Source organism: Hemicordylus capensis, chromosome 4 (genome assembly GCF_027244095.1).
Source record: "Hemicordylus capensis ecotype Gifberg chromosome 4, rHemCap1.1.pri, whole genome shotgun sequence".
NCBI classification, from domain to species: Eukaryota; Metazoa; Chordata; class Lepidosauria; order Squamata; family Cordylidae; genus Hemicordylus; species Hemicordylus capensis.
Window position 1 is genome coordinate 23,480,204 of NC_069660.1, and position 12,958 is coordinate 23,493,161.

At 46.9% G+C, this 12,958-nt stretch overlaps 1 protein-coding gene across 7 annotated transcripts in view; it reads left to right on the forward strand.

Annotated features, from left to right (window-relative positions):
• The window catches only part of LOC128324941 (uncharacterized), a 223,484-nt gene that overhangs the window by 125,007 nt on the left and 85,519 nt on the right, over positions 1–12,958 (forward strand). For 4 of the 7 annotated variants that reach the window (XM_053250167.1, XM_053250166.1, XM_053250164.1 and 1 more), the window contains one exon: positions 10,311–10,445. In XM_053250167.1, coding sequence (XP_053106142.1) covers positions 10,338–10,445 — 108 coding nt within the window. In that variant the 5' untranslated portion in view covers positions 10,311–10,337. Of the gene's footprint in view, positions 1–2,032; positions 2,162–4,508; positions 4,637–10,310; positions 10,446–12,958 lie in introns of those variants that run through there. The other 3 variants (XM_053250162.1, XM_053250168.1, XM_053250163.1) reach the window with 2 other exon arrangements.

Genomic DNA, 12,958 nt, shown 5'->3' on the forward strand with positions numbered 1-12,958 from the left:
CTCCTTAAAAGTACCCCCTGCCTCTGGTTCGGACGGACACTAGACCTTCTGAACTGGTGTGGCGGTCTGTAAAAGGACCGTTGAACCTGTTTGTTCACATCCCTTCTTGTCATATCCGAGAATGAACAACCTTATGTGGAAGTAGAACCTGCAACCCCAAGTTCCTCTGCAGAGATTGTGCTGGGGCCAGCTACCAGAAATGACGATGATACCAGTACTCAGCTCACTACTTGTTCTGGCTGAGTTATCCAGAAACCCTTGAGATTTTGAGATGAGTAATGGACCTACAAATTGCCAAAAGGTTAGGTGTGCTGTTAAAACAGCAAGAATAATATAATACATTGTTGTTGGTTCAAGAAAGGCGGCGGGGTCGGCAGGAGATGCATGGAAATGTTATTGTAATATGTCCAGTCAGTAGATGGCACTAGCATTTGCTAGTAGTGATCCTCATTGGCGGCAGAGTCCTTTCCTGCTTCCTCTTGTGGAACTTGTCTCATCCTGTAACACAATAAAGAAGTCTTAGCCTATAATGGCTGCCTTCCTCTGAACTCCCATTATTTGACAGCCACCTGGGAACCTGGTGCAGCTCCTCATCTTAAAGGTAAAGTGTGCCGTCAAGTTGATTTCGACTCCTGGTGCCTCATAGATCCCTGTTGGTTTCTTTTGATAGAATACAGGAGAGGTTTACTATTGCCTCCTCCCACTCAGTATGAGATGATGCCTTTCAGCATATTCCTATATCATTGCTTCCCGGTAGAGTACCAGCGGGGATTTGAACCGGCAGCCTTCTGCTTGTTAATCAAGCATTTCCCCACTGCACTACTTGTGTATGCTTTGTTTAAAAAGGGAAGGGAGTGGAAGAGGAATTGTGGAGGAGAGGAGCCTGTGAGCTAGAGCACTGAAGCAGTCTAGCTCTCCTGTCCTCCAATATGCAAGGGAAGGGATAGCAGAGGTGACCAGCTGCAGCTTCATAAATTGGCCTCATGTGTGGGCTGTCCATGGCTGTACAGCATTCGCACATACATCCTCAACCCTCCCTGGGCTTCTCTTTTCTACAAATGAAGAAATCCTATAAACCAGGGATCCTCAACGTTGGGCCCCCAGATGTTCTTGGACTTCAGCTCCCATAATCCCCAGGCCCAGTGGCCTTTGGCTGGGGATTATGGGAGTTGAAGTCCAAGAACATCTGGGGGCCCAACGTTGAGGATCCCTGCTATAAATGATCCTGCAGATGCCAGGTTTTACTGGCAATGTTCCCTTTGATAGAACAATTCATTGAGTAATTTAAAAGATTTGTACCCAGCACACAGTACAAGACAAAGGCTGCATTTTTGGGGCGGTATAAAAATCCATTAAATAAATAAATAATAATAAATAATAAAACTATGGGTCCAATGGACCCGTGGTTCTGCTCCCCCCTGCTTTCCTGTCCGCATTTGGATGTAACAGATAGGAGGCTCAGGGAGACTGCAGAGAGGAGGGAGAACTGGCTGCATGGGCTTCCTTCTGGACTGAAGGACAGGCCCGGCACCCAATCGCAGCTGGAGAAAGGGAGGAGCTTCATCCCTCAGTTCCTGTTGCAGCACAGTGGGACTGCGGTGCAGCTTTCAGATGTAACACTGGCACCGTCAAACCACTGGTAGGTGCGGCAAAACCCACTACAGATTGAAGGTTCAAATCGGAGTCTGGGAAGGCAACTTTGGGTTGCTTTTGGGTTCGAACCACAGTTGCATGCTTTCGGATGTACAAAAATTCCAACCTCAGGAGATAGCTGTCAGAACCTGTGGGGAAGTGACACCCTCCCCAGCTAAGGGTAGAGTTGTGTGAGTGAGTGTGTGCAAGTGTAGCAATCAGCCTTCCCTTAACCTAAAGAGTGAATCGGAAGTGAACCCGGTCCTGACTGACAGGCAGTGACTTCTAGGGATCAGCCACTCAGCACATGGTGACTGGGACCTAGAGGGTCTGATGGCAGGAAGTGAACGGGGTCTTTGTGCTCAGAAGGAGCCAGGAGGGCGATGAGAGAAGATGGGGAGCAGGCTGCCATGATGTCTTGCTGCCTCATGGCCAACAGCCAGCCTGGAGACTTCTCTCATGGAAGGACATTCTCAGATCCTTCAGAGACAGGATGGCAGGAAACTTGAATTATCTCCTGGAATTTGGGGTGAGTTCAAGGGGAAAGGAAGCCAAGGGCTTTGGCTTTGGGGAAAGGTTTAGCCAGGGAATCGTGTGTTAGGTAGCCTGCATTATATTTCTTTTGATTTTGTGCTTTTGCAAATCCTTACCTCCGTTTGTTGGTCTTAAATTTCCTGGCAATCCATTTCATGGGATGACCCCTGGTTCTAGTGTTATGTGAGAGGGAGAAGAATTTCTCTCTATCCATGCATGATTTTATAGACCTCTATCATGTCTCCCTGCAGTCGTCTTTTTTCTAAACTAAATAGCCCCAGGTATTGTAGCCTTGCCTCATAAGAAAAGTGCTCTAGGCCCCTGATCATCTTGGTTGCCCTCTTCTGCACCTTTTCCAGTTCTACAATGTCCTTTTTTAGATGTGGTGACCAGAATTGTATGTAGTACTCCTGGTGTGGCCGCATCATAGTTTTGTATAAGGGCATAATAAAATAGCAGTTTTATTTTCAATCCCCTTCCTAATGATCCCTAGCATGGAATTGCCCTTTTTCACAGCTGCCGCATATTGAGTCGACGCTTTCAACGAGCTGTCCACCACGACCCCAAGATCCCTCTCTTGATCAGTCACCAACAGCTCAGATCCCATCAACGTATACTTGAAGTTGGAGTTTTTCGTCCCAGTGTGCATCACTTTACACTTGCCAACAACATTGAACCACATTTGCCTTTTTGTTGCCCACTCACCCATTTGGAGAGATCCTTTTGGAGCTCCTCACAATCCATTTTGGATTTCACCACCCAAAAGAGTTTGGTATCACCTGCAAATTTGGCCACCTCGCTGCTTACCCCTATTTCTAGATCATTTATGAATAAATTAAAAAGCACCAGTCCCATTACAGATCCCTGGGGGACCCCACTTCTTACTTCCCTCCATTGTGAAAGCTCTCCATTTATCCCTCCCCTCTGTTTCCTCTCCTTGAACCAGTTAGCAATCCACACATATACATGTCCCCTTATCCCATGAATTCTAAGTTTCCTCAGGAGTCTTTGATGAGGAACTTTGTTGAAAGCTTTTTGGAAGTCCAGGTATACTATGTCAACTGGATCACTTTTATCCACACACTCGTTGACACTCTCAAAGAACTCCAAAAGGTTTGTGAGGCAAGATTTACCTCTTCAGAAACCATGCTGGTTCTCTCCCGGCAGGGCCTGTTGTTCTATGTGCTTTACAATTTTATCCTTGAGGATGCTTTCCATCAATTTGCCTGGAATTGATGTTAGGCTAACTGGCCTGTAATTTCCCGGATCGCCCCTGGATCCCTTTTTGAAAATCGGTGTTACATTTGCTACTCTCCAGTCCTCTGGTACAGAGCCTGATTGGAGGGATAAGTTATATATTTTAGCAAGGAGGTTGGCAATTTCACATTTGAGTCCTTTGAGGACTCTTGGATGGATGCCATATGGCCCTGGAGATTTGCTAATTTTTAGTTTTTTCAGACAGTTTAGAACATCATCTCTTGTCACTTCAATCTGACTCAGTTCAACAAATGGAGGTAAACAATGCCTCCTTGTAAACAATAATCAACTTGTGGAATTTTCTGCCACAAGATGTGGTGACAGCCAGCAACCTGGATGGCTTTAAGAGGGGTTTGGATAACTTCTTGGAGGAGTGGTCTATCATTGGCTACTAGTTGGAGGGCTATAGGCCACCTCCAGCCTCAAAGGCAGGATGCCTCTGAGTACCAGTTGCAGGGGAGTAATAGCAGGAGAGTGGGCATGCCCTCAACTCCTGCCTGTAGGCTTCCAGTGGCATATGGTGGGCCACTGTGTGAAACAGGATGCTGGACTAGATGGGTCTTGGGCCTGATCCAGCAGGGCTGTTCTTATGAAGGTGCAGATCCTTTCCCTAGAATCTGACAGGAGCTGGTTTGCTGCCTTGTGAGAGTGCCTGCTGTTTGTCTGCACTTATGCTTGGCTTGCATATCTGTAAATACAGCAGCTGCTGCAAAAACGCTTTAAGTCCCCAGTGTTTTCTCATCTGAAGGAAACCAAACATAGGTTACACCTACCCATAGAGCTTTTCAGCAGGGCTTTTAAAACTGTGCAGCCAGGCACAAAACTTGCAGTTCCTTATTTATAACAATAAGAAAAGTAAAGTGAGTGGTCCAGGCTCCTCTAGAACCTAGAACCTGATCAAGTGGACCTATTTCTCCTCCCCCTGCCAAAGACACTTCCTGCAGATTCCAGTGCTACTCCTTGCAGAATCTTCACCAATGAATCCAACATTCTTCCGAAGTAGTGCTGTCCAGGAAGTGAGGAAGCCCATAACACAGGTTTTCCCCAGGAAGCTTCACTCCTAGGGCAAGATTTTGGAGAGGGGCCACAGCTCAGAAGAACACCATTTTCTTGGCATGTGGACAGTCCCCAAGTGCCATCCCTGGTACCACAAGCTGAAGGATCACAGGTTGCCATGGAGGGGACGATAAGGAGAACTCCTAAAGATGCCACAGTATGCCCACTGTGTAGACTTTTGTCCTGTAAGACTGGCAGGGAACTTAATGAGGGAGGCAAGGCTCAGGGCAGGGCTAGGGGTGTGCACAGAACTGGACTGGGCCAGTTCGGTCCGGCACCCCCTCACCCCCCCTCCATTTCGTTCTGGTCCAGGCGGGTTCATGAGCTTTTAAAACAAAATTAATGTTTAAAATATATTTACTCCCTCCAGGAGGGGTTTCCTCGGAGGTGGCAGGGGGGTCCGCAGAGGTCCCCCCCGGCTTCCCACTGCCCCCCAGTGCAGCGGTCATTTTGAAGGCCACTGTGCTTGAGAAATGGGCCTCTGCATGGCCTGGGTCATGCCAACTTCGTGGCCTGGGACTGAAAAGTGGGTGGTTTAGTTCGACCCCGAACCATCAAATTGGCTCGACATTGAACACTTTCGAGGTTGAACCTGTTTGCATATCCCTAGGCAGGGCTATTCCCAGTTTCAGTTATGACAAGAAGCATCTTCTGTTGCTGAGCTCTTGGCTCCCCTTGCTCAACATAACAACTCAGCAGGTTGACTTGGGCTCCTGGCTTCCCCACCGTGCCATGTTTTGATCTGAGAGCAATGCCTCAAAGCCTCGGCCATGCTAGGTTTCAAACTCTTGCTGCTCTGCAATCTGCCTACTACCCCTGCTTACATATTCCAGCCCAGCTGCTGTCCTTGATGCTGTCTCATGCCTAGTAGCTATGATAGAAGAAGAGTTTCTGCCCTTCTTAGGAGAATTCAATTCTCCTGATATCATTCATGTGCAATATTTTTTTTTCATCGCAACCAAAAATGTTGTAATAATTATCATAAGGTGATGTTGTTGCTGTTGTTGTTGTTTACACAGTCAGATAGGTGTTATTGACAGGTTTGTTTTATCCAGACATCGAGTCCTTCCCAAGGACCTGGGATGCCAGAATTTTATTGTCAATGTTGTTGCTGTTATAGATATCGTCGCAGGATATAGGCTGTTCCCAATAAAGTTGCTTTTTGTAATTAGCTGACGGTGATTTCTGTGGCCCCTATGGTGTTGAGGTGCTCTTCAAGTTGTTTTGGAATTGCACCTAGGGCGCCAATTACCACTGGGATTATTTTGGTCTTTTTCTGCCACAGCCTTTCAATTTCAATTTGTAGATCTTTGTATTTGTTGATTTTTTCTATTTCTTTTTCTTCTATTCTGCTATCCCCTGGTATTGCTATGTCGATTAGGAACATAGGAACATAGGAAACTGCCATATACTGAGTCAGACCATTGGTCTATCTAGCTCAGTATTGTCTTCACAGACTGGCAGCGGCTACTCCAAGGTTGCAGGCAGGAATCTCTCTCAGCCCTGTCTTGGAGATGCCAGGGAGGGAACTTGAAACCTTCTGCTCTTCCCAGAGTGGCTCCATCCCCTGAGGGGAATATCTTACAGTGCTCACACATCAAGTTTCCCATTCATATGCAACCAGGGCAGACCCTGCTTAGCTATGGGGACAAGTCATGCTTGCTACCACAAGACCAGCTCTCCTCAAGATTATTTTAACTTGTTTTTCTTTCTTCTCGACTAGAGTTATATCTGGTGTATTGTGTGGCTGATGTTTGTCTGTTTATTATTTCTTGTTTACACAGTCAGGCTTGTTTTATCCAGACATTGAGTCCTTCTCAAGGACCTGGGATGGCTGGATTTTGTTGTTGTTGTTGTTTTATTTACAGCATTTATCTTTCAACTTCTCAACCAAGAAAGTTACCTGAGTGCTTTACACAAAGGAAAAGAATAAGAATATGGTTTCCCTGTCCCCAAAAGTCTCACAATCTGAAACTGACTGGCATGTTGTGCAATGCCCCATGCATGTTGCGCACAATGCGGCGGCTGTTGCATCTTCCTAATGCAAAGTGCAAAAGCACAACTTGTGCGAATGCTGAAATTGCACAGAAAGCCGGGCATGATTGCCCGCTTGTTGGAAATAATGGCTGTATGATGGCGCAAGTGCCTTGTGCAACATTAGAAAGACACAGCAGCACCCAGGTGAAGTGTTGCACAGTATGTCAGTCATCAGGATCAGCTACCTGAGGGACACTGTGCAGGCACACACAGAAGGCTGAACTAATCCGACTTATAGAATTCATCTTGGTTTTAAATTATTTTATTTTTTGTTTTAGTCTGTGTTGTTTTATTACAAACCATCCAGAGATGTGCGTTTTGAGTGGTATATAAATATGCTAAATGAGTGAATGTTTAACCAGCAGGTAGTTTGGTCTGAAGAGCCACACTAGACATTGCAATGAGACTCCCTGCTGTGTATTCCCCCCTTAGATTTTCACAGTGGCGAGGGGAAAGAGGCACATGTGAAGAAGAACTCGTAGATGGAAAGTGTGCACTCCTCACCCCAGTTCTCCCCTACTAATGCCTTCCCCAGCAGTTTTTATTTTTTCTCTACCCAGCCTCCAAAGTTAGAATTGAATCCAAGTGGGTTAAACCCTCTTGCTCATTGGGGAGGAAAGCTGGTCTTGTGGTGGCGAGCATGAATTGCCCCGTTTGCTAAGCAGGCTCTGCCTTCATTTGTATAAGAGATGACACATGAACACTGTAAGATCTTCCCCTTAGGGGATGAGGATGGGGATGATGGAAGAGCCTCTGAGTTTCCAGGTTCACTCCCTGGCATCCAGGGTTGCAGCTAGGTAATTTTGGAGTCTGGACCTACTGGGGTACTGGGCCCTCCTTGCAAAATAAGCATCCTCTCTCATACACCCCCCCATGGTTTCACCCAGCTTCTCATTGGTGACGGTAGGCAGAAACAGGGAGGCAGGCATAGAGCGCTCTGCTTTAGACAGCTGCTCCCACCACTGAACAGCTGAAGAATCCACACAGCACCTTGATCATTCACCACAAACCAACAGGTTTGGGCTAGAGTGCATTAGAGTGCAGGGAGGAAGGGGCGGGGGGCAGACCACACCAAGTCTGTTCTCACACACAGCCTAATCGAGGATAGGGGAGCCCAGCTTGGGTTAGGCTGTGTATGAGAACTGCTGGGATCAGGCCTGATCCCAGCAGGGCAGTGCCACCTAGTCCCGATTGTTAGCGTGACTGCTAGCCGAGGTTAAGGGAGTGAGCACTCTCTTAACCTGGACTATGGGCTTGTGTGAGCTGGGCTACTATTAGAGCACCCGTCTCTTGGGGGAATCCCCCAGTGCATTGCATGTGTTGTGCTGTGCATTGTGGGATTCTCGGAGGCCGCGAGAATGAATTACCTTTGCTTACCAGCGCTGTTGGGAGCAGTGTAGAGATTCATCCATGCTGCTCTCTGCAGCACTGGTCATGTGGGCACGCAGCTTGCATGCCATCCAGGTTGAATCCTGCTTCCTCCCCCTGCCCAACATACGCTAGTGTGAACAACCCCACCTTCTTCATCATCCACCACAAATTTACAGGTGTGGGCCAGATGGCAATTGTAAAAAAAGACAACATAACCCCCAATGGGTTCTTGACCATTCTCAAACCAACTGGGACACAACACAACATTTGTCCCTTGCTCCACAGTTCAAACACACACCAGGATCCCAAACCAGCTTGGACATATAGTGCATTTGTAAGGGGAAAAGTTAAAACTACAACAAATGCCTCTTGCTTCACAACACAGGCCCCTTGCTTCTGGATTGCAAACCAACTTGAGCCTAGTGCATATATATATAAAATTTGGATGTTAACAGCTCCACTTTCATTAGGTGCGAAGTACTCTATGGATAGAGATAACTCTTTTTGGCAGCTTTACTGCAGTAGGGAAAATAATTTAAAATCAATGGATTGACCGATCTGTTTCCAATTAAATATACACAGCCCTCCCATCCTTCCCTGCACCTGTGTTTGATTTGAAAGCCATTCCAGGAGATTTAAAGGTTGGTGCCAACAGGGGGTGCTTTACCCTTTTTTAATAAAGGCAAAGGTCAGATTCTGCCCCATGAGGATGGAATGAGGGACCAAGGTGGGGCTCCAGTTCTAGAAATTTTTGTGATTTTCTGCCATGAAAACAAGCCTTTTATGGGACTTTTTAATGTTTTGTAAACAAGTTCAAAAATATTTATAAAAAGACAGATTGACCAATCTGCTTCAAATTAAATATACCGAGTCCTCCCACTCTGCCCTACATCTTTGCCTGATATCAAAGCCCAATGGCAAGCCATTCCATAAATATACAAAGGGAGAATAACCACAAAATGGAAATCCCATCCCTCCATTGCTGGCTCTGAGAAGGAGGCAGGCACAAGCTCAGCATACCAGTAGGTGATGGAAGGTAGGGCAGGGCAGAGAATGTGCACAGCACTCTGGTGAGCAGCCAGTGCTGGCCACTCTGCCTCCTTTGTTTCTCTGCTGCCTGAAGGCAGCCTGCCAGCCCAGCTGGAGCGCTTCAGGGAGGCTGGCAGAGAGGCCTCTGGAAGTGCCACCCACCCACCGAACAGCTGATAGCCGGGTAGGGGGATCTGTAACAGGCAGCCTGCCCTAGCATGCGCGGAGCCTTCCAGGAGACAGGAAAGTCACCCGATGATGGCCAGTGCCCTGCTACCAATGTGTGGGGCATAGAGGGGGCATCACAGAGCCCGTGATGGCTGTGGGGCAGGGAGGGAGGTGTGCGGGGGCCCTCTAGGAAAGAGAGGCCACTGAAGACCTGCACCCCATGGTCTGGGCCAAACAGCACCTCTGCTGACATTTCCAGGTAGGGCTGGGAGAGACGCCTGCCTGAAACCTTGGAGATCTGCTGCCAGTCAGTGTGGACCAGGGATTCTCAACGTTGGGTGCCCAGATGTTATTGGACTTCAACTCCCATGATCCCTAGCCCCAGTGGCCTTTAGTTGGGGATTATGGGAGTTGAAGTCCAATAACATCTGGGGACCCAACGTTGAGAATCCCTGGTGTAGACAATACTGAGCTAGATGGACCAATGGACTGACTCTCTACAAGGCAGCTTCCTGTATTCCTGTGTTCCACTGTTCTGTTCTAAGGTGCCTCCCTCATAGCTCCCACACTGGGACCACACATTTGCTGAGATAGCATCGAATTCCCACCTGTCATTAATAAGCCTTCACTTGGTTGATTTAAAAGCAATAAATAATGCATGTGCGTAAGTAAGCTTGTTCACAGCTTTCCCTTTTTTCTTTATGTGCAAGAAGGAAGTGTCATGCTTCGCCATGAACAAATTCCAACAAGTTTCTGCTAAAACCAGGAGTGAATGCATTTTCATACACATTCTAGCTAAGCTCCCTCTAAATATCTGATGTTACCAGTTTAGCGTCTCACCATTTGTTATGTAGTGCTTTGTGCTAGCAGAGAGAGACCCGGGCATGATGCATTCAGAACTGATATGCTTGCTTTCTTGCTAGGCTCAACTAAGTCAGAGAGATTTCCTCCTAGCAATCTGAGCACCAAATGCTACCACCCGTACTTCAAAATCGTACAAAGTCTTGTATATTTGATATCTTGTAGGTTCTTGCTAGGCTTCAAAAGGAGATTATATTCACTGGGCAGGTTGTCGATAAAACATAAAATATGAATGAAATAGTAATTTTATGGCTGATCCTGCAGATGTAGCTGTCACGAGCCCTGCTACAGCCTGAGCAAGTGGGTAAGCGGGGAGGGGGGGTCTCCCCCAATTTTTTTTAAAATACAGGCCATTATTTTTTCAGCTAAGCCAAGAAAAAATCCTGAAAATAATGAAGATGGTGAAAAACAAGGAACTGAGTGTTGAAGAAGCCTTGGATTTGGCAGAAAGAGAGAAAAGCATAGAAGAAAAAGAAGAGAAGTCACCCACGCTTTTGGTGGTAAAGTCACAACTCCATGTTCTTGTGCAATAATATTAACCAATATAATATTTTGAACACTCAAGTACTTTATTTATAACTCTTCCCTTCCCTTCCCTTCCCTTCCCTTCCCTTCCCTTCCCTTCCCTTCTCTTCTCTTCTCTTCTCTTCTCTCTTCCTCTTTATCAGCCATCTGCAGCATTCTATCCCCCTTTGCCAATATTCTGTCACAGCCCAGTGTGACCAAGTTCACCACACAAGAAGTGACTAGGGATGTGAACAACTGGTTTGGCCTGTTTGGTTCTAATTCAAACCCAATTCAAACCAAGGTGGTTCGGTTCGGTTTGGTTTTGTCCGAACCCCCCCCCTTCTGTGGTTTGGTTCGAATTTGAATCCAACTCAAACCAGTTCTAAAAGGTTCAACATAGGGCATAATGAGGAGTTGAATCAGTTGCTACTAGCCTGGTGTCTATGGGTCACCTCCGGCCACAGAGGCAAGACACCTCTGAATACCAGTTGCAGGGGAGCAACAGTAAGAGAAAGGCCATGCCCTCGCCTCTTGCCTGTGGGCTTCCCAGAGGCATCTGGTGGTCTACTGTGTGAAACAGGATGCTGGATTAGAAAGGCTTGGGCCTGATCCAGCTGGACTGTTTTTATGTTCTTATGACATTGGCCCAGCTATCTCAATACACTGGAGTAGATTTCCTGTGTACACAGACCCACAAAGAATGCCCTGTACCCCAAATTATTGTAATATACAAGCATTTTCATTTATATGCTTCTCATTCCAAAGCGGAGGGGCTGTAGCTGATTGGTGCATGGTTTGCATTCAGAAGGTTCCAGGTTTGCTCTCCAGTATGAAAAGGGAGCAGGTAACAGGTGCTGGCAAAGACCTGTACTGGAAATCATGGAGTGTCATTGCCTATCAGAGTGAGTAATGTTGGGTGAGATAGCCCAAGGGCCTGAATCGGCATTATTTATTTATTTATTTATTTATTTATTCATTTATTTATTTATATACCACCCTTCCAGAATGACTCAGGGTGGTTTACAACAGAATAAAAACAATTAAAACCAGTTAGCAATTAAAATAAAAACTATAAAATCAATCAATCAATCAATATAGCCAACTAAACATTCAAACAGATAAAAACCTTGGAAAACCAGGGCAACCAGTACAAAATAGTTTACAGTCATTTAAAAGCCCTGGAAGGCCAGGTTTTAAGGGCTGTGCTGAAAGACAGTAATGAACTCAAATTACGGATTTCTTTCTGCCGGGAGTGCATTCCACAGCCCAGGAGCAGCTACAGAGAAGGCCCACCTCTGAGTCGCCACCAGATGAACCGGTGGTAACTGGAGACAGACCTCCTCAGTTGACCTTAATGTGCGGTGGGGATCATGCAGAAGAAGACACTCTCTAAGATAACGAAGGCAGCTTTATGTGTAATTAGTCACTCTCCTCAAATTTTGCTTAGCTGCTCTCATCAAAACCTAGTTCCCAAAGTTCTGTCAGTCTGTAGCATGACCAAGAAATGGGCTACAATTGATGCAGTGCTGAAGGAGAACTAAAGCCCCCAGACTTGAGGTCACCAGGGAGTTCTTCACACAGCAGCCTTTACCAATGGCGGCCCGTGAACGCGCCTCCGAGGGGGGCGGCAGGAGGCACCTTTAAGAGTAAATTAATTCGGTGCTCACCTCTGCTGCTGCGGCACCTGAATGCTGTTCAGAGCCGCAACATGCCTCCCAGCAGCCCCTACGGCAGGGAAGCGCCTCCGCCACTCACCTGGTTTCCACGGAGCCGAGCCCCCGCCAGCGGCCAGGTGAGTGGCAGAGGCGCTTCCCCGCCATAGGGGCTGCTGGGAGGCATGTTGCGGCTCTGAACAGCATTCAGGTGCCACAGCGGCAGAGGTGAGCACTAAATTAATTTACTCTTAAAGGTGCCTCCTGCCGCCCCCCCTCCCCCCGGAGGCATGTTCACGGGCCTTTACTGTGGGTTTTCTGCAAGGCTTAATTTGGAGTTGTCCCCAAAAGCCAACACAAAAAGTGGATTTTTTTAAACCCCAGATATAAATTGGGCTACTCTCTAACCCTCAAGGAAAGACCCGAATTGTGTGTGAAGCGTTTTCCAATAGCTCATAGGAGTATATGAATGCACACTTCCCGATATATGAATGCACACTCGCTATTCCAGAGGAGATGTGAGCTAAAGGGCTTTAAAAGCCCTGTATGAAAAACACCCAGAGGCAGGGAGAAGTTATAAGTACCTAAGCTAACATTATCACTGGATCCACTCTTTACTTTTTCTCATGGAAGTGAATGACTGTAATAGGGCAAAGCAACATGCTGCCGTTAGATACATGGGCTGAGATGTTGTTCGAAGCAATGCCAGCATTTCTGACCCATGGTGCCTGCTGCGCATGTGAAAGCCAGCCTTGGCAATGTTGCTCAAGAGCACACAGTTGCACTACAGTGCACAGGCTCTTGTGCTTCAGGACTTCTGCAATGGAAGTAGTGCTGCATAAGTGTCTTTGTGC